Here is a 27,460-nt window from a genome sequence, read left to right on the forward strand (position 1 = left end):
CTTCTCTGCAGTGGCTCTCCATCTGTGGAATGCCTCCCCAGGGAAGTTCGCCTGCCATCTTCATTAAACACCTTGAGGCACCAGGCAAAAACATTCCTTTTTAACCAGGCCTTTGGTTGATCTGATTTACATCCTATGCCCTTTTAAAATGTGTTGGGGGGGGCTATTGGGTTGTTGTTTTTATTTTTATTATGTATTTTGTGGTTTTATATCTTGATTTTAGTCTGTGAACCGCCCTGAGACCCCCGAGTATAGGGCAGCATATAAATTCAATAAATAAATAAAACAAACAAAAATTACAAGCATAATCCACAATTTCTGGACCCTGATGGAGTTTCCAGGGACACCGCGGTGTGCATGTGTGTTGAATGCCTGCCACTTTGATGCCAGTTTTTTTTACATTTTCTGGTTGTGTGTGTCTAGCATGCACTGGATACAACAGCTATTCTGTTGATGTAGCAGCACCATCTCTCCAGTCCTGGTGTGATCAGAATAAAGGATTTCTTTGTGAGTTAAGCGTTGTGCACTGGGCCATACCATTCTTTCCTCAAGAGCTTAACGACAAGTGCTCCCCAATGACCTGGCATTATGTACAAGCAAAAAAGGAGACCCAGGAGACATTGCATGGTAATAAAGAAGAAACTCTTTTAATTGCAGGCTGCTGTGGAGTTGTTACAGTATTTCTCCCATACAACAGAATTCTCCCGCTGACACAGGGTGCATATGGTGCTTACACTGGCTACACTGTATATGAGACAAATCACTACAATCTGTGCTGCTGTTTTTATTTCTACAGCAAAGTTTCATCAGAGACATGTACTTTCCATGTTTTTCATTGCATGAAAGTTTAGAAAACTCGCCAGCGCCACCACACCTGCTCCGAGTTCTGCTTTCCTCACTGCAGTTAGAGGCATCCCAGTTAGGGATTTAGGGCCCAGCTATGGAGGCCAGCATGTCAGGCACTGGATGCTAGGCTCAAGTGCACCCTCTCCCTGCCTCTTTCCCCCAGGATACCCGAGTTGTCTTCAGGCTAACAATACTACTTGCATCTACCTCTTGGGGCTTGCTATGAAGTCAATGGATATTTGTATTCCACGGCTGAATCGGGCCTTTGGTTGCCAAACAACCTCCACAGTGGATTCTGGGAAACCTCCGCCATTCTGCCAAGGTATTAATAGCACAGTGTTTTCCCAGAACAAGACAACATCTCATTGGGGGGGCCTTCTTTTGGAACAGATCTCTGAGTGGTTCTGCATGGACCTGCTATGTCAAGTACACCAATGTGATGCCACTGTGCTGTGGTGAAGGGGATGCTCCACAGCTGGAGGTAAGAATCCTTTCCCAGCAGAGTGAAGGATTCAGAGTTCCTGTCTTGTGCTGACATCCCTCATGGCTATCTGTTGGACCCACTGCTACTTTAAAAATCTAAAAGACATGGCTCTAGCAAGAAGATCGAGTAATATTTGATCATTTAGAAAAAGCTTGTCCCTGTAAGAGATCAGGGGAAGGGGGGACAATTGGTTAAGAGTGCAGGGTCAGGAACCTGATTCCCTGTTGCATTAGCAGCTATCTTATTTTATTTTATCTAAATATTTGATTAAAACTGCAGCTCATTATGTTACAGGCAGTTTGATCTAAAGGTGATGGAGGATGGGGTTGCCAAGGTTTATTAAGCAGTTTTGAGGCAACGTGAAAACTATCAGCTGGTAAGAGTAAAGTTAATCCAGAGCGGCCTTATTGGGTAAATGATGAGCATTTCCCTCAACTCCTGGAATGCCAGGTGCAGGTAATTTAAGGTAGAAAACACTGATGAGCTCAGCCACGCTCCAATGGATGAAACCCAATGACTAAGAACCTTGGGATCTTTTCTGATGTGGCCAAGTCTACTCAATTTATCATTGCTACAGGATGAACCCACCATGTGGTCAATGTGCAGGCTGAACCTATGCAAAACGAAGCACATTTAACTCTGCATAGGACTGGACTGTTAATATAAGACTATTTATTCCATCTACAGTCAATTCATTGTTTTACTTCCCCACATGATAAACCAGCCATATCTATGGATCTATGCTTTCAGATTTCATTGGCAACTACATTCCCTGCACCCCTAAAAGCTCACCTGTTCCACTCTAAAGCAACAGAGGCGCCGTGGTTAAAATCGGAAGGCTTTGGCTTCAAGCTCTTCTCATGACAAGATAAAAAGGCATATACTGTCAAGCAACAAGGGTGTCTGAAGTCCATCCAGCTCTGATCTGACTGATTTGCATTGCAGGTGGGGATGCACACCTGGATCTGCATCAAACCAAAAGCAACGGAGCACAAACTGATGGCACTCACATTTGAATGCAGCCAGTTTATGCCCACAGATCTTGATCCAAAGAATTAGACCTACATGTGGAACTTGGTACTACATAGAAACTTCATTTTCTGGATTGGAATGTAAATTCCCTCTGTTGCCTGTGCTATTGTCTGGAGGCTGCTAGCCAAGTTAAACATATAAAACTAGTGTGCTGGGTATGACTGGCATTCCTCCATAGGGTAAACATTTCAGCAACTTCAGTATTTATGTGGCTACACCAAAAGGCAGAAACCTGGTATGACCTGATTGTGCCTGAAGGATCAGGATACATAGAATGAATGTATAAAAGAAAAGGACCCCTAAAAAGTGGATTCACTCAATAGCTCCTGAGTACTTAAGAGTGAATATACTAGAACTATGGGATACATTCCAGATAGGGGCATTGAATGGAGGGGCCACTGGAATATTGCTTTTTCCCATCTGGGCTTTTGTGCTTTCTGGAAGTTGTAGTGTGTGCTATAAGAGACTAGATATCCTAAGTGGTTGGATCAGGTATCAACTAAAGGGGCCAGCTCAATGGCAGATCAGGATTATTATTTTCTTCTGAGAATATTCTCAACTGATCCATCATCATATGATGGCTACTATTTTTGCAAAGTTGGGTCATGCAAACAACAGGTGTATATATCTAAATAAAGGCCACTTGGCCCTCCCCACACTAAAGAGGAAGGTCAAATTTGACTTCAGAAGTGCCCCATCTAACACCACCCATTTCTGTACTTCAGTTCAACAGTGATCATAATTTCTGGCTCATTCTTGTAATTATGAAATATAGCCTGGACATGGTCACAAAAGCATGTAGTGTGCCTGTTTTATCCCTGACAGGAATGAGCCATAAATTTCAGACACCCTCAAGGCATGGTCATCTACTGAGAACATCCATCATAACATAAAGCTATGGAATGGCTTTGAAAGTGACTTCGTTATAGATAGAGCTAACCCTAATAAAACACACACACACACACACACAACAGCAGTTACAAGCCCTAACACAAGGAGACTCAATGGAGCAACTGCTCAAGGCATCTAACATTTAATCCCACCACTTCCCAATTCTAACGCCTAGCAAAATGCCACAATGTAATACTGTTATATTTCCACAGAAATAATGAAGGCAGTGCCCTTCTGTGCTCTCCCCACCCACCCCACCCCCAAGTGGGCAGCTCAGCAGGGTGTGGTCACCAGTCGTACACTAAAAAATTATAAATATATCAAATATACAGTAAAATAGATCTGTACAGCACTGAGAATGAAAATAGTTCACGGATCACTTTGGAATATGCTTTGTCATTTAACAGAATTTACACCAACATTTACAGAATAAATATACAATAGAAATAGAAACTATAGGTTATTCTATATATATACACACATATACTATAGTGTTTCTTTTTCTTCCCATTGCTGCTGGCATTACGCCACAGGATAAGAGAAGGAAATGCAATGGACCCACCTCAGAACCAGAGGCATGGCCCACTCAAATGGTGGCCAAGATCCATAGCAACATGGCACAGATCTGCTTCACCTGAGCATCTGAACTACTCACTCCAGTGGAGGTGCACTGGTTTACATTGGTTCTAGTCTGCCCTATGGAACTTGGAAAATAATGTGCCAATGTGCATAAGCTGAGAATGCACAGCAACAGAAATACATATAGATGAAGAGGTTTGCAAGTCCCTAGCAACCTCCATTCTAAAGGAGATAACATTGGAAGAAGAGGAAGAAAGAGTATAGGCTGGGAAAGAGAACAATGGAACTAGTAATGGACTTCCTATGGGGGCTAATTATGTAACAGCTCATCAGCAGACCTTCTAAAGCTGATTTCCATAGTTCCCCACTAAGCTACAGTAGCCACCTCCTGAGCTCAATTAACCATATTTGTAAGGTAGGAAACAAGGAAACGCCATGGTGCATCTGCAACAGCGAAATTGGATGCCTTCATCTGCCCTAGCTGCAATAAAACAAGTCTCTCTCATATCTGTACAGCCACAGCAGGTGCTGTAACCCTCCAACAGTTTGACTTTACCAGCAATGGTGCGCTCTTTCATTGCCTCTCAAGACAGATGGATGCCAACGAGGGGCCAGAGAAAGACACACACAAAGAAGAAACACAAAAGAAGAAAACTTCTAGATTGCAATTCTTTCAGCTACATCCCTCCTTTGTCACAACTCCAAAGTTGCCACCACCACACAGTAAGTAGAAGGCCAAAGCCTCCTCTTCAACCCAAAACATAAGGCATCAAAATCCCATCACAAGATAGGCATTGTGTTGGGGACAATGTTCCATTTCATTGCTCAGATTCAAAGCTCATTTATTCTCTGCTTCCGACTGATGAAGATGGTGCTGAGACAAGTCTCTGCTGAGCCTTGATCAAATCAATTATATTGACATGCTCCTCAATTTTAGTCAAACCACCCCCAACCACCCCCTAACCTTCTATAAACAGCAACCATCACAAAAGGTAATGGGCTGGGTCTCCTCTGAACCCCTTGCAATTTGTGTAATCCAGGTCCTGCAACAGGCATTCATTACACCTTTACAACCAGCATTCTGATGGTAGAAAGAAGTATCATTGGAATTGATGGGGCTTATTTCCTTAGCAATGTGTTTAGGATTAAGGAAAAAGCAACACAGAGCTAGCAGTCTGTCATGATCTCCAAAAGAGTGTGTCAGGCTGTCATTAGGTAAAAAGAAGCACACTGTGCCTTACAGGTTACCATCATTCCTTCTTCCCTGTTATTTTAGATGCTTTTGGGTAATGTCACATATTCAAGGTCTCCACATGTTTTCATTACAGGATCACACCATTGTGTGGGGAAATATTAGTGTAAACCAGCAGTACATGAAGAGGCTCTGAACAATTCCCATAATTGCAGGGTGGGGCCTGGGGAAGTGCTGCACTTATCCTGCAAACGGGCTACTGCGTACTGCTTAATTCACATCCTTTGGCCGTGTACCTGCATGCAAAACTGTACAGAGAAAACAAGGGAGCCTCAAATGTGTGGAGCAACCTTGACATTGGACATAGCAAAACACTGCCACCCACTGGCACTAGAGATGGATAGATCAGCTTTGCATGTGTTCATTCATAAGTCTGTTCCATTATGCTTTTGCAGCAATCAGTGGCTTTTTTAAAAAAACAACAGCAGAAAAATCAGCATTATTTTTAAATGTATTTTCTCACAGTGCACAAATTTTCATACACATTCTAACCTAAAATATGCATTTTACGTATTTTTACATTTTGAGTGTAAAAATCAAAAAATTCAGAGAAGTGCAAAAGGATGGCTGCACTCAAATCTGCATCTAGGAAGTGCAAATCAGCATATTCCTGCTTTAAAAAGCAGACCAAACTAAAACAAACCAGAGTGAAGCCAAATCAGAACAGAGAACAGAAAGACGGTCATTGTCTTGCCAAAGTGTAAAAAGCGATGAACTACTGGCATGCATATGCAATGGCACAGGCAAACCAAATAATCAGTAAACCCCGTAAAGCAGCTCTTTGTTTCAGGAACCAGAGAGAATGTGGATTTTAGACAGTCTGGTGTTCTGCTCCCTTTTCACATGCCTGGCATTTTCCTGACAACACAACCTGCTGTTCCATAATGAATAAGCCTTGACATTTTTCATTCCCATACAAAATAGACACTAACATTTATTGGTGTGCCTCAATGTAGGGTTTTCTTTTTTAAAAAAGACGATACCCTAACCCTTTCCAGCTATATTAAGCTAAAGGGATAAAGGCAAGAGAGGAAAGGGTTGGGTTGGGAAGCCAGGCTTCATTGCTTGCTTCTGTTGCTGACTCACACTGAAACAGACTTAACAATCTCTCCATTTCCTCACTTTCAAAGGGCCGTGTAGAGTTCAGCTAATTTTTGCTTAGGGGGTTCAGAGATGCATCTATTAAAAAATATTGTCAGGCAAAGGGATTGGTTTCCAAAGCACCTAAGCTCCCCAGAGGCCCAGAGTCTGCATGAAGCAACTCAAGAGAAATTCTACAGGGACTAAACAAATAATACAGAGTGGAATTTATTCAAGGAGGCTGCAAGAGGCTTCCAGTGAATTGAATCAGAAGAACGATAGCAGGCATAGCCATCTGGAGGCATGCCCTTAAAGTGTTGCTGGATTACAACTCCCATTTTCCTGGACCATTGGCCATGCCATGCTGAGTGGAGCTGGAGGGGGTTGGAGTGCAGCTACACCTGGACGACAGCACATTGGTTACTCCTGCCTTAAGAGGGTAAAGCAGAGAGTGGGGAAAGAGTAGCAGGGAGATTTTGCATGCCGAAGAAGAGGCAAAATCAAACCAGGACACAAGGAGCTTTCCATCTGATATGACGAATTCCCTTCGGTTCCAACAGGACCTAGGATGGATTGCCACCTCACTAAATGTCTTCCTATTTTTTTTTGTACTCTAGGTTCTGGGAGTCTAAGAAGTGCTGAAAAGTTTCCGCAAGCTGAGACTCTGCGGAGAGTAGTTACTGCTAATGGCAAAAGACAGCAGGTGCTCTGGTCAGGTAACACAGAACTGTTTGCCATGGCAACTGCCCCAGTGCAGCAAGGCCCACAACACAGAACAGCCAGGTCTGGGAGGTTTCCTGAGCTACAACAAGCCTGTTTGATTGGAGGGGGTGTGGAGAGCTACAGTGATGTGGGGAGAAATTCCCACTACAAGTGCAAGCCTGTGCATTTTTTCTGAGAATTCCCACTATGTTCAGTGGTGCTTACACCAAGGTAGGGATGGAGAAGAATTTGGTTTAGTCTGCATTTCAAGTGAACTGATCTCATTCACACCTCCCAGACATGGATTGAAATGTAATTATGCTTTGGATTTCGCACTTCTCCAAATTTTACAATTCACTTCTTGGCCTAATAATGTACCAAAATGTGGTTGCTGTTGTTGTTTAAAAAAAAGACTATGGAACTCATAATTCACAATTGTTTTTTTCTGCAACAGAACTTGACTTAGTTTTAGTCCTCACTTTCTTTCTGTTTAACATGCCTTTTGCATCTGGATGGGGATCTTACTGGATTTGAGTGCATGTTTTGGGAAGGGGTCCTGCTACTAGAGAAAGGGAAAGGAGTAACATAATACCCAATAAATTTAGTATTTACACTAGCTGTAAATTACAGTACTGTACTGTAAATTACAGTAGCTGGGCTGTAGCATTTAGCCATTATTTTTATTTTTATACTGAATATGTTTTGAAACACTTGAAATATATTTATGTGTAGATATATATATATATAATCCAAATAAATATATAAAATTCATATGTTATGATGAACTATGCAAATAATAATAATAATAATAATAATAATAATAATAATTTATTATTTATACCCCACCCATCTGGCTGGGGCATTTCAATCTACATATATATTTAATTTTTACATGGATTCTTAAAAAAGAAATCTGAAAATTAATGTGGAAACAGGATAGAACTGGTTTATGAATAAACACATGAAAAGCTGACATGGATGAGAAGTAGACCAATCTGTTCCACCCTACTCCCAAATACCTGAGCACGGGATTGTAAGCTCAGGCTGTGTTGGAATGAATGCATGGAGATAGTCTCTGTGGGTAGCCACTTAAATTGGTTTTCACAGCACGGCTGGTTGGATCAGTCAACTGTCACTGGAACCAACAGTGCTATCTGCTGCAAGCATGCGCTTCTGGAGCCAGACATGTTCCCTAACTTAAGGCCACAAAAGAGCTGCTCATGAGACAAGCTGCCCCCATGTTAGCAAGCATGAAAAGATTCTCAGAGTTCCATTTTCCTCATCTTATACTCTTCCAGCAGGAGAAAACAATATAACTTTTGGCCATGGATCTTTCTACAGATCAATGACCATGACTATATACTCTCAAATCACCTTAACCATACAGCACTTAAAGCAGCTTCTGCACATTTAACCATTGGCAGCATAAATATCATATGCAACAGCACAAGAGCCTGTTGCACTTTGACATTTCGGGGGCAGGTTTGTGGCAGCGGTGCCCTTCTGCTGTTCTCCAGCAGGCAAAATGTGTGCTCCCACAGACTCACTGTGCAGAGGGGAGTGCTCAAACTGCAAATGAAGAAAGAAAGAAAAATCTTTAAGAGATTTTTAAAAATTCAGTGGCATATATGAGCAACATTCTTTTAAAGAATCCCATTAAGTGTGTACTCCCACACAGGAACTGCATGACCTCCTAGTTACTAAAATGAAAATAATAGAAAACTTTTAAGATAGGGTTCAGTCACCAGCTGAATGTGACTAACCAGAGGTTGGATGGAGCTGAATCACTATTCATTAAAAATGTTATCAGCTGCATCCTAGATAATTGTGACACATGCACAGCCTAATTCACAAGAGTAAAAGGCAATGACTGCACCATCTGATGGAAAATGCAACAGACCCAACACACTTAGACTACCTTGAAAGATGTTGCGCACTCTCTTCAGTAAGAACATTTATTATTATTATTATTATTTTTAAGGTGCTTTTAATGTCGCAAAACTGACAGCAAAAAGACTCCAGCATGCACTCACAGTGCTTGCAGAGTATGGCTGCTACTGAAAAAGTTTATGACAGATGGTGTATTTGATAAAATGGCTGCGGTCACAGCCTGCTCAGAGTTATGTAGATATCAGGAGTGACACCACAAATTCCAGAAAATTTACATTGATGGAACAGTTTTCTGATTCTGGCCTATGCACATGGCACATACCTGAATTTGTACCGCTGCGTAAGCAGACGTTTGGTGAAGGAATACTGCAAGTAACATTAGCACGCATACCAATGCAAACTTCACTGAAACGAGATCCCATTGTTCCTTACTGTTTTTGATCCAACATCAGCAATGATGTGGCAGGTATCACATGATGGCATCGCCAGGCATTGTAATGTGCTGCCTACATAAAATATATCTTGGCCCAGACTTGCAAGAAGTGTTGACCAAGAATGTGCTATTTGGAGATTATCAGAGTGTAAAACCACAGGTGGTCTGGTAGAATCCATACCAAGAAGATTGATCTTCCTTGTGCTATGAATGGTGGTGGTTAAACATACTCAGTGGAATGAGGCATATCTCTTTTCCCAACTAGAGGAATGGGATGGACAAGGAGAGAGATCCAGAAAACATGGTGCTCTTTTCTTTGGCTGTTGCCTTAACTTATCCCCCTTTTCCAGCCTCTTATATAGGAGCAATTTGTGTTTTTCAATGCCAATTGGCTAAAAATTTCCTTATGCCCATAAAAATTTATTGCAATGTCTTATTACTATTATTCACTGAGGAGGGATCTGGCATTTCAGCTGGAGAAGGCCCCTTCCCACGTCTACCCTCTCTTGACATCATCTAGTCCCTGTCTGCTGTAAATTCTGGGAAGGGGTTCTAAAGCAGAGGTTCCTTCTCCTGGACCTCCTCTCCTTTACCCAGCAAACAGAGGGAGGTTGCTGGTTGACGGTCACAGTTCAGATTCGGGAGTGGTAGCCGTAAGGTACCCGCTACTGTAGCGTCCATTGGCAACGCTGCTCATCTCCATTGGGGATGTGCTCCCTGGACCTAGATAAGAACGATGTGTAGGCATTGGGGAAGGGGTTTCACTGGGTACTTTACTCAAGATGAAACGTGTCTCATCATTGTCTTCTAAGTTGGAGATGTCCTTCATTATACGCCCCTTCTTGTAAGTGACAGAAAGAGCATTGGAACCATCTGACACCAGGTGAAACTGGCGGAGGATGAAGACGACCGGCAGAGGAAGGGTGGCCAGGATGATCAGTGAGACAAGGATGCCCATTGCCCATTTGGGGTAATAGAGATATTTCTCTGCTGCCTGGAAGAGAAGGGAAAACACAGTTGGCAGTTGGCATTCGCCAGCCTCGACACAAGTGAGGTCCTTGAAGTGATCAAGTTGCTATTTCTGTGGCACCAAGGCAAGTAAAGTATGCTGCATGTATTCCCATCTCCAAGAGAAGGGCCAGCATGTACTGCAAGGGGAAAATCTTATACATGCAAAGGATTTTTGCCAAAAGGTCTTTCTCACCCCTCTGTTCCCTTTTCTGCATACACACCCTGAAACACCTGCCAAAGGGTTAATCTCTCAAGAGCACACTGCATTAGAACATTTTGCTCTTGCAGGAGGCAACCCCCACTTAAATAAAATGCTAATAAAGAGGCAGTAGCTTCTCATAGTTACACAAAGCTGGACCAACAATTTTCCTGCAGAACAAATAAACGTTTACATGAATGTTCAGATTCCATACCTTGAACTACTGCTCCTTAACCTTGGACTAACCTAAAAAGCAAGGGAGCATTTGCAACACTGGGATTTCAACCGCTGTCACTCTACATGGCTAAGATAGCCTCTCACTCCCAATTCCTTGGCAGGGTGATCAGAAATCCATGCCAGCTCTGTCTGGAATCATCTCCAGCAGGATATTGGCTAGTTGGGTTTTATGGTGTATCTGCAACCTCTGGGGCCACAGCTCTGGAAGCAGGAAGAAATGGAAGGTACTCTGGTATGATGCCTCTCTGTCCTCCAGGTGGATGCTGGCCTAACAATTGCACAAATGATCACAGCCATTTGCAGCGAGGACCCTGTTGCTTCACTGTATAGTATGTGGGTTGGTTGCCAACTGGTACACAGCCTGTGGATTTGTAGCCTTTGAGGGATGCACTTTTATTTGCCAACTCACCTCTTCTCGGATCCAGGCATTATAACCTGGAGGACTGACAGCTAGCTGGATCACACTGGCTGTCATCAGGCCAGCCATGCAAATAGGCGAGATGTACTTCCATGTGTAGAAGTAAAACCGGTAAGGGCGGAAACCCAGCATCTCTGTTAATTCTTGCATGAATCTAGGAAGAAGAAAGGAAGAAAGCAAACAAACAGATGTTGAAGCACAAGGTTCCTTGCTCTTTACTTCCCCTTGATTTGGATGGAGAGATTTGGATGGGAACTCTGGTGGGGCCAGAAGTCCAAAGAAGCATCAAGAAGCCTGAGTGCTTCAAGAACAATGAAACCCATGTAGTGGTAGGTAAGAGGGGCGAAGCATTCAAAGCCAAATGCTTAGGAATTCAGACAAGCCTGTAGGAATATGAACAGGCTAACCCTCCTGGAAATAAATGCTTACTTCTTGGTGCCGTAAATCCAAGCCACCGCAATGTTTTCCAGGATGACTACGAGGGTGAGTGGCAGCGTTGCAGAGTAATCATCAAACATGTTGACAAAGTAGTTGCCTGAGCGTTGCACAAAGATTAGCCCCACGAAGAAAGCAAAAATGCAGCAGCCAACTGTAAAGAGCAGATCACAGTAACCATCAGCTACACGAGAACATGCAAAACTGCTGCAGGATCCAAAAGACAAACTGATAATATTGTTTCTACCAAAGAGCAGCAACGTATTACAAGGGCCCCTGGCAGTATCATGAGATGCGTGTGCATGGTAAAGACTTTAAGGGCAGGAATTAAAGAGAGATTAGAGCTCTTCAGATACACAAACAGTGCATCAATATGTTAGAGCTATTCAAACGGACAAAAAGTGCTTCAGGGTATATCTGTGACAAGCGCTCTAATTCGACAGGGGAAAGTTTGAGGCTATACTAGATAATCTGGGAAAGTGTTAAAAGTTATCACATTGTTGCTCACTGTGATGTAGGGAAACATCTTCTCTTCATTAAGTGTTATTGAGGCTGTGAAGTCCAGCACTTAAAATGTCCCAAATTCATGTCTGTGCCATACTAACTAGATCCCAAGTTCCTTATATTTGCAGAATTGTTGCAAAAATTATTATAACTTAACTTCCTCTTGAAGAGTCACCGATTTCTTGATTCACTTGACGAAAGCACCCTTTTCCCAATTTCCAGGCCAGGATGAACTGGATTTGGATGTTAGTAACCCAGGTCACTCTGACTTTTGCAGTCTAATGCCCTCTTTGAATCTTACAAAACATCTTTCACATCATCTCTGGTCATAATAGTACCCACATGTCAGTTCTCCAACTTGACTCATTCAATTCAATTCACCATAGGAGTCTGAATATATATCGAGGTGCATGGAAAAAAATGACTCTGCGCTGAAGATACAATAGAGCTGTGATGATGAGATTCCTGATTTTTCAGACTGAGCCAACTTCAAAAAATTATGCATTTGTTGCCCCTGTTTGTCCTATATCATGGAGTTGGGTCAGTGAGCTTCAAGTTGCTATGTCCGTTGCTCTATGGCTATATCACTCCTGCAGAAAAAGTAACTCCAAAGCCAGTTTCAGACATGACAAAATGTCTTACCTACAAGGCCACATATCCTGCATGTAGCTTGCTGATAAATGAATACACATCAACTTTGTTAATGTGCATATGCCTGACAGAAGTGGGCTACCACTAGCGCCTCCTGTACTTGGTACTCATGGTAAAACAGACATGTGTGGCAAGCTATATGTGGGATTCACCCAACTTTCCACATGTGGCTTCTATGCAAGAAATTTTATCCTAAATGTAGAAGCCCCAACTGGCCACTATGGGGAAACAGAGTTAAGGCAAGCACAACATTTGGTTTCGGTGAATTTTAAGTACTTGATTTCACTATTTAAAAGTTTAAGGTTGCAATCTTAGACACACTTCTTTGAGATTAAGCTCCATTGAACACTGTGTGGCTTATTTCTAAGCAAATATTCATAGGAGTGCCCTATAAATTGCTCTTAAGTTTTTAATATGCAATGTAATCTTTAGAGAAATGTAAAACAAAATCTGCTACATACAAATCTGCAAGTATCTAGGTAGGTAGGCATGTGGAGATCACAGAAGGTACTATATACCTCAGAAACATCCCCTTAACTTTACTGAGCTTGTCAGCAATGATAGGTCCTGACTGCAAGGCTCACATCAGGCTTCAGATGTGGATGCTTTGAATGATGAGTTTAAATGCTGGTTTTTGCTTTTGTCACTGCAATGGAATTCGTTACCAGTGCTTCATACCCTGCGTTGCTTAATTGGGTTTTACATAGCTTGCTAATTTGGACATGTGCATTGAATTGATTCTACCAGAGTTTGGCATGCAATGAAGTGTTCAAATCATAACCCGAGGCACATTTGGGCTACAATCCATTGAAACCACTGTGATTTACTTTGAAGTAATCAAAGCATTCTTGGATTGCACGGTGAATATGCTACTAGCAGCCATTTGGATCAGCTTTGTAGTGGTATGATAAATGTGGGGGTTTGATGAAATAATCACAAAATCATTTTGCAACTTTCCAAACTCAGCCCAGATCTACTCAGCCATAAACCCTCCACAGTTTGGTCTTATGAAATGACCCAAAATTATCAGTTCCCCAGATACTGCCACATTATCACAGTGTGTGAGCTTTCCAATGTTGACAGGCACCCCTTAACCCCCAAATCCCTCTGCTCTTTTTGGGGACAGCAAATATATTTCAGCTCTGATGTTATGCCATGACTTTTAAGAATTACAGTTTGATCCCATCCAGCAATGTATTTTGTAGCACAAGTCTTGGCCAGAACTAAATGATGCCATTGCATGCACAACAGTGCTACTCTGTGAATGGTTTCTTGAGTTTCCCCAAGAGAGAACTTACCTGTTAATGCTTCCTTGCGCACTTTGAACATGTCAATGATGGGTGTGGTGATGCCAGCCATGGTCCCAATCATGCTCCCCAAACCCAGGTTTATCAGCATCAAGAAGAACATCACTGACCAGAAAGGAGAAGCTGGAAAGTGGGTCATTGCTTCTGTGAAAGCTATGAATGCAAGGCCAGTTCCCTGCACTGACTGTACACAGCCAAAAGAAGATGCTTGCGTTATTCTGGGCAGAAGATTACATCATAAAAGCAGGTGTGCATGTATTCATGTAAATAGATTTCTAGCTGTAAAATCACAGGCTCTCAGAACCAAACAGCCAAACCATTGTGGGTATAAGGAAAATGATGCATAATGTATACAAATGATTGAACAAGCATCTGTTTCACTACATCTGTACATGTTCTGAGAAGTCATGGAAAGTTGTGGCTTTTCAATGCATGTATCCCATAGAAATTACATGATGTATTCATTTCTCAGTTTCCCCTCCCTCAGTAATCTCAGGAAGACAGGAGTCTTTCTTAAACCAAGTCGGACCAATGGTCCATCTAGCTCAGCATCATCTATACAGATGCTCTTGAGGTTTTCAGACAAGGGACACTCCCACCCCCACCTGGAGATGCTGGGGAATAAACTTGGGAACTTCAGCATATGAAACATAGGCTCTACTATTCATAGCACCCAAACACATCTGTTCCATAACATTGTTATAGTCGGCCACCTCTCACAAGCTCAATTCTTGCAATGATTTTGACATACTTCAGTTCCTTATTCCTTATGTCAGTGAAGTCTTCATCAGCACATGGTAAGAACTGCAACCAAGAGTGATCTTAAACAGAAATCACAAGCTTTCTGCCTTAGCCTTCTCCCTAATATGCTAATTTTCTATATGCAAGGTGTTGATTTTCTATATGCAATGAGAGGTGGTTGTTTTTTAACAAGAAAATGGGGTGCATATGAGCATGAGATCCCCCACTTGCACCATGCAGAAGTGGTACAATCCCAAGAGAGCTCTACCATGTGCTGTTCCCAAGCAAGTTGACTTGCTCTGAGACTTCAGTGATGTACAAGAGCGGAACCAGCATCTAGGGTCGAAAATGACCATGAAAAGCAAGCCCAGCTATAAATATACTGTGAAAAGCAAGTCTGGCTATAAACATACCTTGTTAAGCTCATCTTCCAGTAGACAAGGATCCAGGCCCAGCTTATCGAAATGATCCTTCTTCACTGTCTTTATCACACCATACATCTCGGTGTAGTCTTTGGCCGTGAGATGGGAGAAGTTCACTTGGGGTGGGATGAGTGCATGGCTGAGGACATTGGTATTCAGATAACCCAGAATCTTCTCAGCATTCCTATGGAGAAGAAGCTAAAGGTCATTACAGAGCCATTGCCTGGCCTTGTTCACCTTGTTCTGGGCGAAGGGCATCTTCTTCCAGCAAAACAGGCAAAATGAACCCCAGCAGTTGATGGGAGCCAGTGTGGTGCAGTGGTTAATCAAGAATGTCAGACTAGGACCAGGGGGACCAAGGTTTTAGTTCCCACTCAGCCATGAAGTTCACTGGGTGAGTCAGTCACAGTCTCTGAGCTAAACCTACCTAACAAGGTTGTCGTGAGGATAAAATGGAGGGAAGAAAATTGTGAAGGAATGAGCTGAATGAATACTGAATAATAATGAATGAATGAATGAATGAATGAATGAATGAAGTGGCAGGTTTTAGTCCAGTTACTTCACAACACATTCTTCAATAATAATAAGATGAAAAGCTGCTTTCCTAGTTCCAGAGAGCACTCTAGGTTGCCACCTGGCCAGAAGGAAACCACCGTTGCTGGCTATCAAAGCTTCAGGCCAGAACAGAATTGCACCAGCTGCACTTGATGCTTTTTTAAAAGTAACTATAAGGTACCCTGAAAAATAGCTGCTGTGGTTGTGCCCTCTAGAGAAGCCTTTTGGGGAGAGAGAAAGGGAGAGGGAGGGAGGGAGAGACTGGAACGAGTACTTACTCAACCACACACTTTTCATTCATGACATTGGCTTTGAAGCCCAGCACAGCAAAGACTACCAGTGTGGCCAAAATGGAGGTGAAGAAGTTGATGAGGGAGACCAAGGCTGCATCGAAGTGGCAGTTATTGTCCTGCTTGTTGTAACTGGAAAAAGCAATAACTCCGCCAAAGCCCAGTCCGAGGGCAAAGAAGACCTGAGTGGCTGCTTCCCGCCACACCTGGAGATCCAACATTTTATCTAGCTGTAAGGAGAGATGAGAGGGAAGCCAAGTCATCCATCCTGCATCAGAGATGCTCGGCTTGGTACACATATGGCACATTTATATTTAAATGTATAACATTGGCAGCTGAGAACAGCACACCATTGCCTGGGTATCTGTTCTTTGTGCATATGCTAGAGACAGCTCTCTATCTTTCTCCTCTGTTGACTCAATTATTGATGCCTAAGGGCACAATAGAAAGGGAATCAGGTCCCATGGAAATAAATGGATCTCAGATGCAGAAATGTGAATGCCCTATTCTTCATTGCATTTTAGATTTTTTTTACTGCCTGTGCACTTTGTGGGCTTACCCAGTTAGGTATGGAATATCATGCCTGAAAAAATGTCACGATCTTTTAAAAGAGAAAAGCAAAAAAAAAAAACACTAGCCCTTATGATTCCTATGGAAGAAAGCTTGAAAACACAGGTAGTGTCCAAATGAAAGTTGAGAAAAAACAAACTCAGTGTTTCAAAATGACCCATGCCTGTTAGAATTAGCCCCCATCCCTTTATCAAGAAAAGCTTGATTAACCTTATTGATTAAGGATTGCTGCTTACAAAACACACTTAATAGACTGCACAGGATAGTCACACTTATGCTAGCAAGCTATGCAAGTGCTCTCTGCAAACTAATGTACTAGCAAACTATTAAGCACTTTACTCCCTTTCAGTCCACCATGGTTTGTGGCATGGAAAGTGAGCCCTACCAAATTAGAATCATAGAATCATAGGGTCATCTAGTCGAACCCCTGCAATGCAGGAATCTCAGCTAAAGCATCCATTGCATGCTGATTGTGTGTAGTGTGATACCGGTGGGACCTTCTGCTGCCAAGAATCTGGACAAACCTGATGGAGATGCCATTTACAGACGGGGCCTGCACAGTATTGCAAATGGAAGGTGTGTGGCTGCTAATCATTCTACCTACAATGAGAACTTGGACACTGGGGCTTGTATTTTAGAATATCTTATTTAAAATTAATCGGGATTAATGCCAGCTTCATAATTTCAATCACCTACTTCTTTGTTTAATGAATTAATTAAACAGCTAATAAGTCGATCCATTTTGCAGCTGTCCTTTGACAAACCTGGTTAATTTGGTACAATTCTGACCCAAGCAGGAAGAATAATGAAACAGACCTGGACTGGCACGCCCAAAGCAATTAATCTTCAGCATTTCAGTTTCAGAGAGAGTAGCACCATTGACTAAAAAAGCAACACCTACACCTACGTAAAATTTGCTCTGTTCTGGTGCCATCCAGGCAGGGCCACAGAGGCATCAGTTTAACATAGGGCATGGATTGTGATGATCACCAGAGACATAGGATTCTTGCTAGCTATAGTTCCCAGTAAGAGACATTTCTCTGACTGGTCTAAAGGCACATGGTGAGTGTGGTGGGCTTACCTTGGGAGTGAACATGTGCAGAATCCCATCTATCGCCCCCCTCAAGAGCAATCCCCGGACCAGGAAACAGATCAGTACCACGTAAGGAAAAAGGGAGCTGAAATACATCACCTGAGTGGGAGAGGGAGAGAAAGCGGGAGATCCTACTTTATATAATCCAGCAGTAGACTGTATATAAAGGAAGTCTTAAGGATGAACAATAAGCCCAAATCTACCCTACTGGAAACTTCTGTCAGTATTTTTCTTTCTACAAAGCATTTTGGGAACTGTAGTTTGGTGAGATACCGTATTGGCCTGAATATAAGCTGCACTTTTTGCCCAAATTCTAACCGTGCAAAGTTAAAGTGTGGCTTATATTCGCGACCATACGGTATGCAGCTAGGAGCGCAGGGCAAACGGCGCCAGGAGCGTGGTGAAGTGGCGGCAGCCCCATGCGTAGTTCCCCATCCTCTCCCCCAAGACTGGGAAGGGAGAGAGCAAGGAAGGGGAAAGGCCGCTGGCAACGCAACACAGCCCCCCCCCCCCCAGTATGCAGCCAGGAGCAGTGAGGAAGGGAGCTGCTTATATTTGGGTATTTTTTCTTTTTATTACCCCCCTCCAATTTTAAAAGAGTGGCTTATATTCAGGTGTGGCTTATATTCAGGCCAATGTGGTACTTTGATGAATTCACTGTTAGAGATCCTGAGCCCTTTCCCCAAACAGAACTACAGTTCCTGTGGTTCTCCATGGGGAAATAAGTGACTGCTAACTGGTTTGATGTGGATATGCCCTAAGATAGGTAAGCTGAACAGCTGTATCCCAAAAGAGAGGAAGCTGTGCCTGTGATTGCTATTGGGTATTGCTGACTTTATTCAACTATGGGCTCTCTCACATGTTATTCTTACTTTCAGGTGGCTGCTCTGAGGCACAGGCCAAGCAAAATGGAGCAAGCCCTCCTGGATCAAGTGGTTGGGAAGAAAAAGTGTTCACCCTTTCCTTTTTCTTAGCTTCTTATTCCATTATGGTTACCTGGGCCCCATGAACCATTCAGGATGTGTGGAAGCTGCTGAACGCTTTGTTCCTGGCTGCAAGATTGTGTCCCTGGGATGGGGAAGCTGTGGCCCTCCAGACATTGTCAGCCCCAGCCAAGATGGCCTATGGGCAGGGATGATGGGAGTTGTAGTCCAGCACCATCTGGAGAGCCACAGGTTTCCCATCCCTGGATCCACCGCTTTATATCCACCACTGGATCCACCTGTTGTAGGTTCTGGCAATCTCTCTTCTGCTTTGGGCTGCCACCATCAACACTTACCTTTCCTGAAGACTGAATTCCTTTGATCATGGCCAAGCCTACAATGCTCCAAGCGGCCAGGAGGCATAAAGTCATTCTCCAGTTAAGCCCACCACTCTCATTAATGGAGTTGGAGATGTCCAGGGCATCCCGGTACCAGAAGTAAGTAGTAGCAGAGCTTTTGTCGCATTCTGGTTCCACGGCTGAAAAGGGAAAAAAGCTATGGAGTTTTTTTTTTACATGCTTTGACTTCGTCACCTGTGCCACAGCACCTGTGCCACAGCAAGCAAGACAGCATTTAAAGGCTAAGTAGAAGAGACAAGCTGTCATAGGGCACTTCAGGAAGGATGCCGAAGTTCACATTAGGAGAAAGGAAAAAGAATCCAAGATCTTGCCACTGAAACTAAAAGTTAAATAAATGGGGCAATTTACACCCACTATAAAAGATTTATATATATTCTGGGAGGTGTTCACATTCTATTAAATGCTCCATTAACCTCCAGAGTGTCTCTATAGCACTCTTTGGAAAATATCCATTTCCTGCCAACCAATGCCCAAACGGAATTCCCACACCCTATCAGCTGGAAACAAACCTGAACTATTGTTAAGTTGTTGACTGGAAGGCCATTCTCTGCCACTACTCTCAATACCCCTAGAGAAAGTAATGTTGAATTACCTAACTATAGTAACTACAGAGTACAGGGCAAATGAAGACTTATTTCTCCTTGGGACCCACAATGATGGAAAAGGATAAATGAATGCATCCACCCATCTGTGCTGTGTGGTATCAGCCAACATTGATTACTACTGCAACAACTATCACATGTGAATTATAAGATTCTGGAAGATTAGAAGTCACAGAGCTGAATGCTGTTTATCACCTGAAGAAGTGTGCCTCATTTCCCTTCTACCACATGCAAAGCAGTAAAGAGAAAGGACTCACTTGCCACTGTGCCATTCCTTATGACGGGGCACTCGCTCCAAGGCAGCGGGTACTGGAAGGATTTAAAAAAGTAAAAGATGCTCCATCCTATGATCACATTGTAGTAGAGCCCAACAAACAAGCAGACCTGGCAAGAGGAGAATGAAAATGTTTGGATCCTGGACAGCAAAACGTATTTCCAAACAAAGTGATACTAAAATGAATGGTGGAGAATGGAACATTGAAATGCACTGGCTTATATCCAGTGATACGCAATGGGACTTCTCTTTCCCCTCGTCTCCCCATGCATTCTCAAAATCTGCTCTGCCCTGTGATGTGGGCATGTCCAGTGATCGTTTCCCTTAAAATTGCCAGATATCAAGGAAGCAGTGTTGCTCTTGCACAGGTGATCCACATCAATCAAGGGGCTTTGGTTGTCATCCCAGCAGTTTATATAAGATGCTGAATGGCACAATGTGCATGAGTGAGTTGTGGTGCTAAGCTTGAGTTCCAGTATCAATGCCAGAGGGGAAATGGTCTTTTTGCTAGCACCCACCTGCCCATCACTTGACCCTCTGTAGAGTGAATCATCAGGACTAAACTACAAAGAGGTTTGTTTTGACAGGTGTGAACAGTGGATCAGTTAGGGCACATTCTTGAAGGGCATGTCCTTTCAGTTCAGATATATATAGGACCATGCAGGGAAATCAAAGGAAATCAGAACTTGATGGTAAATGTCTGATCCTGTTCCATAGTTGGGGGAAAGAACTGTTCAAGGCATCACTCTTGAGCTTTTAACCAACCACCTTCACAGACTGGTATCTTCTAATTATATTCTGCAATAACTAAGCCCTCTTGACAGTGGGAAATGGGTCTATTATGCACATCTCTGCTAGACAGCACATATGGAAGACCACCTGTCTATCATCCACACAACTGTCCCAAAGCCACCACAAGCCTTCTGCAAGCACTTACAAGGCAGCTGGCAAATCCAATGCCCCCCAACCGAGGGCAGACGTAATTCCACACTCCTATACTGCCCCGGCGGATCCTCTGGCCAACAGCCAACTCCAGAAAGAAGAGAGGGATGCCAATGAGGATTAGCAATACGAGATACGGAACCAGATAGGCACCTGGCAGGAAAGAAAAAGGTCATTAGAGATGCCCGTCTTTGATCACACAGGTCCCAGCATGAGAAGGTGACCATGACTGCTCCTAGGAGACAACCACTTCTTACTTGTATGGCCCATCCAGCTCTCATCAGCTCCAGTTAGCATTTGTTTCTAAACATTATTTGAAGCAAGTCTCCTAATTTAAAATGGTGCCGTGACAATAGAGGGAGAGGTTAATACAACTACAACACACAGGATCACTTTAACATTCCATATATAAATGTATATACAGTGTGGTTATTTTCTGCCTTCACAATGGCTGTTTCAGTGCCAGCTATGCAGTTAAAGAGAACAATTCCTGGAAGGGCTAGATGAAAATGCTTCATAAAGGACTCTACTTAAATAGCAGGGCCATATATCTCTGGCTAGTTGAAGAAAGTACGAAACAAATGGGCAGTCTGAGAAATATAAACAGTTGGCCAGAGAGGCCAAAAACTCTCATGCTGGAAAACAGAGCTGTTGACCAAAAACTCAAAGCAAAAAAAAAAAATCAATATTCCTGGGACGTTCATAATTCTAATAAGACAGGAAAGCTGTGTAGGCAGGATTTTGATCCTGCTTCATATTCAGGGTAGTCAGATAAGCAGGCTGGAAACGATTAAGTGCAGCCAGCACAACATCACCGAGTTAATTCTTGACACAACTCACAGCTTCTCAAAAAGATATAAAAATCCTTCACACAACTGGGTCAGCTCCTGACAAGAATCCACTGGAAGACTCTGATCAAAGCAAATGACAACAAGGTTTCTTTTTTCCCCTTTAGAAAAAGGTCTTAGCTACAATTAATTTCATTATTATTATTACTGTTGTTGTTGTTGTTGTTGTTGTTGTTGTTGTTGTTATATCTACCTTTCCTCCCGAAGCAGCTCAGGGCTCTGAAAGCAACCACTATTAGCACAAGCTACCATAAACTCAAACTCAGTACTCTACATAAAACTCCTCCATGACACTATTTAAAATAATTTCCAGCAGGGCTCATAATAGATATTAATAAATATGAAAAAGACCTCAAAACAGAATAAAGAAAACCAACCACTTCACAGCATACCAAGAAAGAGGAAAGAGGACCAAGAACAAACAGGTAAGGGTGGTTTTTTTTTTAGCAGAAAACCACTGCAGGGCCTTGATCTGGATGAGGAGTAAATTCTGGATCAGGGCCCCCCTTTTTTTAAAGAAAAAGCAGCCAGACTGAATACTCTTATTTAAAATGTAACTTCACATCTCATGTACTTTAGACAGCAGAAGAAGTGAGTGATTGGCTTAGTCTCCGTGGTGCTTTCTGTCAGAGGGCAGAGCCCTTTCTCTACTCTGCTGCCTTCAGGCATTATGACGAACACTACTCCATTGCTAGTACTGCCAGTCCAGTCAGCTTCTCTCTGGGAAATGGCGTGGTGCCATCTTGTTCTTTGCCTAAGGCAGCAAAATATATTGAGCCAGTCCTGGTCAGAGACAGCATGGCTGCTCTCCAACCAAGTTAGGTCAGAGGAACCAGTAAGGGCCTGGCTAGTTCTGTGTAACTGTTGCCAGGTTTGGTTCTTTACCCTGAACAAGTTGCCTCCCTGAGCAGTCACACCAGCTCCCTTGCCTCAAACTTCTTTTCTGCCTAGTCTGGAGCCTTTTGACTCAGTCATCTGCTTCTAGTCCTTGTCTACCTCCTTCCCTGGAGCCTGGAACTGTCTTGTCTTTGATTACGCCATTGCCTCTGATTCTGGTGACCCCAATAGGCAATGGCTTTCAAAATTCCATATACACTAGCAAAGCAATGCACTCCAGTTCCAAAGACAGACATGTCAGCTGACAGAGAAACTCAGGTGCTTCCTACACATTTAGGGCACACAGTGGCCATCAGTACACATAATGGGGAAACCAGGTTTTGTAACAAGATTATAGGTACAATTAAAGGGTTCCCGTTTGCAACCCTAACCTGGGTGTTCAGCTTTCAACAAAGCATTCAACCCATGCAGCAGCATCCTGTAAGTTCTTGAGCACACAATGTTCCAAAGAATTGGCCCAATACCACCCTTTTCCTAATGAAAATCTGTTCTCTCTGCTAGACATATGCACACTTTATTACTGAGAAGAAAACAACACACAAATTACTACTTTCACATACAGCAGTATTTTTTAGCAGAAAGAGCTTGCTGAACCCAGAATCGATACAGACATTATCAACCAAGGAATTGCATTTATCACAAAAGCATCTATCTATCAATAATCCATTCCTGTCGCATTACACACAACTGATACTCAGCCAGCACTTTGCTTCATCCATGGATAATCCAGGAAGCATATGCTTAATAGAAAGCAGGTAAGCCTTCAAGGTGCAACAACCATTCATTTAATGTTCTATTGACCACATTGAAGACTCAGCACTTGATAGGAGGGAAAACACCAGTGGTCACCTCTATCTGTGCAGCCAACCAAAGGGCAATGTGCCTTACACAGTCATCCTTTGCAATTATGCCTTTAATCTGCTTTTCCTGCAACTTGGTGGCTAAAAAAAAGAAAAAGATTAATGGAATATTATCATCCTATCTCACAGAGAGCAAGAATCACACCATGGAAAGCAAATTTGTTAGGAAATAGAGCACAACCTGTAAATCTGAAATAAATTAACAGTGCATAATCAGCTCAACTAGGGCAAATTCAAACACATAGAAGAGTTGGCTGAGTTCAACTTTGTGAAAATTATTACTAAGCTATAGAGGAATGCCTTTTGTAGCAAGGGCTTGTTTATATATTCACATATTTTGAGATAATAATGGTTCAGTGTGGTTCAGGCATGGATTTGCAGTGCACAATCAGGGAAATACATAGCTGTTTTTTTAAAAAAGACACAGTCCAAGAATAATGGCAGCCTTTCACCATCACAAATTGTTACCTGAACTCAAAATGACCAGGTAAATAATACTTGCACACTATCACGCAGCAAAGGAGACTTACTTGCTGAGCGTGGTGGAGGAGTAGTCTTGGTTTGTATAGAATAGATAAACTTAGGACGAGTCATAAGATTCAGGATAACAGTTCTTCATTTAACTCTATAATGAGGTGCCTGATCATGCAGACTAGTGACTACAACAATCCATTGAAGGGAAAGCCATAGCTTAATGGTTGAGCACATGATTTACCCAGAATTTCCAGGAAGAGCCAGGAAAGGATCCTGCCTGAAACCTAGAAGGTTACTACCACTTAGCATGGTCAGTACTGTGTATTGTCTGCCTCAGTTTGAGATAGCATCCTATGGCCTTCAAGCCTATGCTCCCTTCCTCTTGTATTATTATATTAGGAAAGCAGAACATGTGTCCATAACAGATGACTTTTATTCTCCCTTGCTCACTTACCTCCACCATTCTTTTGACACAAATACGGAAAGCGCCAGACATTCCCCAGCCCCACGGAGTAGCCAATCTGAGCCAAAATGTACTGCAGTTTATTGTTCCACGCTGGCCGATCCTCGCCAGTGTCATCCACATCCTGCTGCTTGTTCCAATTTTCTCCAGCCACATTTAAGACACTCTGTCTATAGTCCACAGGCTCCTCAAGGGCCAGCAGATCAGCCACTGATTCAGTGACATGCTCAGTACTTTGTTCCCTCTGGGTCACTTTGCTGTGCTTAGGCATTGAGACTGTCTGGCTCAGCCACTCCTATGTAGGAAGGGATTTTGGGGGCAGAGGGGAGCCCAAGATGGAGTGGGTATCTGCTAGGGCGGTGCAGGTTTTGAAGGTCAGCTCTCAGATCCTGGTCATCTACGAGATCTGAAAAACAAAAAACAAATGAATTAAAACATTACACTTCTCTGCTTTCTTTGGTGTTGTTGAATATCCAGAGCCATGTGATTCATCAATGTGCAAATTAGAAAGGGTATAGGCTCCAGAAGGCATCTGCCTGAGAATTCAGTTTTCATTTTAAAAGAGCAAAGCAAACTTCTAGTCCTCAAGGCTTAAAAGTGTGCAAGCAATGCCTGGTGAAATCTTGGATTCCGGGGAGGAGGTAGGACTGAATAGAAGATACAGGAGGTAGAATTGCAGTGCTCTGCATAGGTTGTGCAGAAGCAAATAAATTCAATAAATATGCAAATTTGCTCTATTTCCATAGTCAATAGAGACTGAAGCTTTACTTGCTGCAGAAATTGGGACTTAAGTAGAATTTTTCTGAAGCAATATATGTATAGGGGTATGTCTGGGGACGGATGGACCGTGAAATGGTTACATTCTCACAATGCTGTACCCTATAAGGTACTGTGACTCACCACCCGGTTGTCTTTCTTAGTCCCTCCTCCTTGTTGTCTGGAATCTGTGAAAGTCTGAGGTTTGGCAATAGCTAAGTGCTATGACTTCTGTTTTACCTGTGCTTAGTGCCAACAATGTGTCAGGTGCTATTTAGCTTAAAATATTGTTGCACTAAAGAACTGGGCAGGCTCCAGCAGTTCTTCCATGACAACAGCAAGCACCAAGGTTATCTCTCGGCTGATGACATTATCGGAGCAACTGGGATGGCCAGGAATTGTAGGTTAAATTGCCCATGACAGTTTTACAACAGATAGTATCTGCAAAATGTTTGGCACTGCATGCAAAGCCATTGATTACTCCTGCCTCTCCATTCAAGGGCTGCTGTCTTTCAACAGAGCTAAACCAGCCCAGTCCCCTGGACTTCAGTGAAACCCTGCCAGTTTTACACTCTGCAAAATTCTTATACTGAACTATTTCAGGATTTATGGGATTTGGTTTCCTTGAAAGCATGTGTGAATAAGGCAATGAAAAGGTTGTTTAAAAACAGTTTTTATTAGCATATTCCTGACAATATTAGGAGCAACTAAGGCCCTTGAATGCAATACTTGTTTCATAAAGGTGACTGATGACTTATACAAAGATTGCACTTATTCTTATGGTCATGATATATTTGGGTAAATACTTAGGATCGTGTTACATTCTTGATCCACCCAGTTGTACTTATAAAACAGGGCAGTAAAAGGGGGTGGCTTTCCTCCTCATTTTTTCAATAAGTAAAATGGTGGCTCTAATCTGCTTTAATGGTGTGACATTGTGTCCACATCACAAGATGATTTAACCCCAAAGGAGATGAGATCAGGTCTGGTTATTAAAACCACACTTTACGATTCCCCCTTCACTTGCTCAGAAATTTGTTTTCTGAGAAATTTCACCTCAGGTCCCATAGAGTGGGAGTTACCGTATTTTTCGCTCTATAGGACGCACTTTTCCCCCTTCAAAAATGAAGGGGAAATGTGTGTGCGTCCTATGGAGCGAAGACGCCATAGCCCCGCGACCCTCGCCCGGCTGGAGAGGTGACGCGCGACTATGGCAGCAGCCTCTCAGCTGCGCCTTTCCGCTGCTCCCTGACCTGCTCTTTGGGGCTGGTGGTGGGCTTCCCCCCGCCAGCCCCAAAGAGCAAGTCGAAAGGAACCTGAAGCCTGGAGAGCGAGAGGGGTCGGTGCACACCGACCCCTCTCGCTCTCCAGGCTTCCAAGGTAGCCGCCTGAACGCACCTTAAACGGCACCTTGTTTTAGAGCGGGGAAACAAGAGGGGGAAAATTCTCCCCCTCTCTGCGCAGCGCCTCCTGCCGCTTCGCTGAAGGGGCGCTGGGCAGAGAGGGGGAGAATTTTTTTTTTCTTGTTCTCCCCCCTCTAAAACAAGGTGCGTCCTATTGTCCGGTGTGTCCTATGGTACGAAAAATACAGTATCTTAACAACATCTGACTATACATTATTGCCTTTCTCATGTAGAACGAGCTATCAGTTGTAGATATAGCTCACTCTGCTTATATGGGATGTACTTGCCAAAGAATACTTTCTAAACCAGGCAACAAAGTTTCACTATGATAATTGTCCCCACACTGGCCATATTTATTTACTTTTTGCACCACTCAGAATGCAGTGGTTGCTCCTCATGAAAGGCAGTAACAACAACAACAACAACAACAACAACAACAACGCAGCTCATGATCCCAACTTGGAAAAGATTTTTCTTTCAGAATCCTGGCAGACAGCCTATGCAAAGACCACTATGCTGTCAGAAATGCAGAAGGGACAGAATGTCAATGGGAGGTTGATTTTGAGAAAGGTTCATGGGCAAGCACACACATATGCCCTTATAATAAAGTCTCATGTCTCAGGGCATTCTTAAGAAGAAAATAACCACCAAAGTATCATGAAAATACATACGGAGTGAAAAGCTGATATAAGTAAGAATAATTTCTCCCCAGAACACTCAGTACCATACTACTAGAGTTCTGAGTCTCAAATTAATGCAGTATGAATCAGTGAAAGGCCTTAGTAACTCTTAACTATTGCAGCTGTAACTGAATGACTCATCAACCATGAAGACAGAAATCCCATCAACCATTATCAGTATTGTCAATTGATCAAAAAAATGCACTTGATAAAATAGAATGGGTCTCTGTGTGGTAACAATATAAGTTTGATTGCACTTTGGCACACTTGCTGATCTTGATGCAGTGTATGAATGGT

The 27,460-nt window shown here is 42.9% G+C and overlaps 1 protein-coding gene and 1 long non-coding RNA gene across 3 annotated transcripts in view; both read right to left on the minus strand.

Annotated features, from left to right (window-relative positions):
- Positions 1 to 620: 620 nt before the first annotated feature.
- LOC128415937 (uncharacterized) lies at positions 621 to 7,665 on the minus strand. The gene is made up of 2 exons (XR_008331108.1): positions 7,495 to 7,665; positions 621 to 7,146 (listed from the first exon to the last, which is right to left on the minus strand). It is a non-coding gene; the product is annotated as an uncharacterized LOC128415937 (long non-coding RNA).
- A 68-nt stretch (positions 7,666 to 7,733) lies between these two features.
- The window catches only part of SLC6A17 (solute carrier family 6 member 17), a 29,422-nt gene continuing 9,695 nt past the window's right edge, over positions 7,734 to 27,460 (minus strand). For both annotated transcript variants that reach the window (XM_053392809.1, XM_053392810.1), the window contains exons 2-12: positions 24,316 to 24,730; positions 20,778 to 20,935; positions 19,824 to 19,950; positions 18,902 to 19,083; positions 17,611 to 17,721; positions 15,948 to 16,189; positions 15,106 to 15,298; positions 13,943 to 14,135; positions 11,484 to 11,643; positions 11,046 to 11,208; positions 7,734 to 10,183 (exon numbers count right to left, since the gene is read on the minus strand). In XM_053392809.1, the coding sequence (XP_053248784.1) occupies positions 9,815 to 10,183; positions 11,046 to 11,208; positions 11,484 to 11,643; positions 13,943 to 14,135; positions 15,106 to 15,298; positions 15,948 to 16,189; positions 17,611 to 17,721; positions 18,902 to 19,083; positions 19,824 to 19,950; positions 20,778 to 20,935; positions 24,316 to 24,595 (2,178 nt within the window). In that variant the 5' untranslated portion in view covers positions 24,596 to 24,730 and the 3' untranslated portion in view covers positions 7,734 to 9,814. The remainder of the gene's footprint in view (positions 10,184 to 11,045; positions 11,209 to 11,483; positions 11,644 to 13,942; positions 14,136 to 15,105; positions 15,299 to 15,947; positions 16,190 to 17,610; positions 17,722 to 18,901; positions 19,084 to 19,823; positions 19,951 to 20,777; positions 20,936 to 24,315; positions 24,731 to 27,460) is intronic.

The sequence above is a fragment of the Podarcis raffonei genome, chromosome 6 (assembly GCF_027172205.1).
Source record: "Podarcis raffonei isolate rPodRaf1 chromosome 6, rPodRaf1.pri, whole genome shotgun sequence".
Lineage (NCBI taxonomy): Eukaryota > Metazoa > Chordata > Lepidosauria > Squamata > Lacertidae > Podarcis > Podarcis raffonei.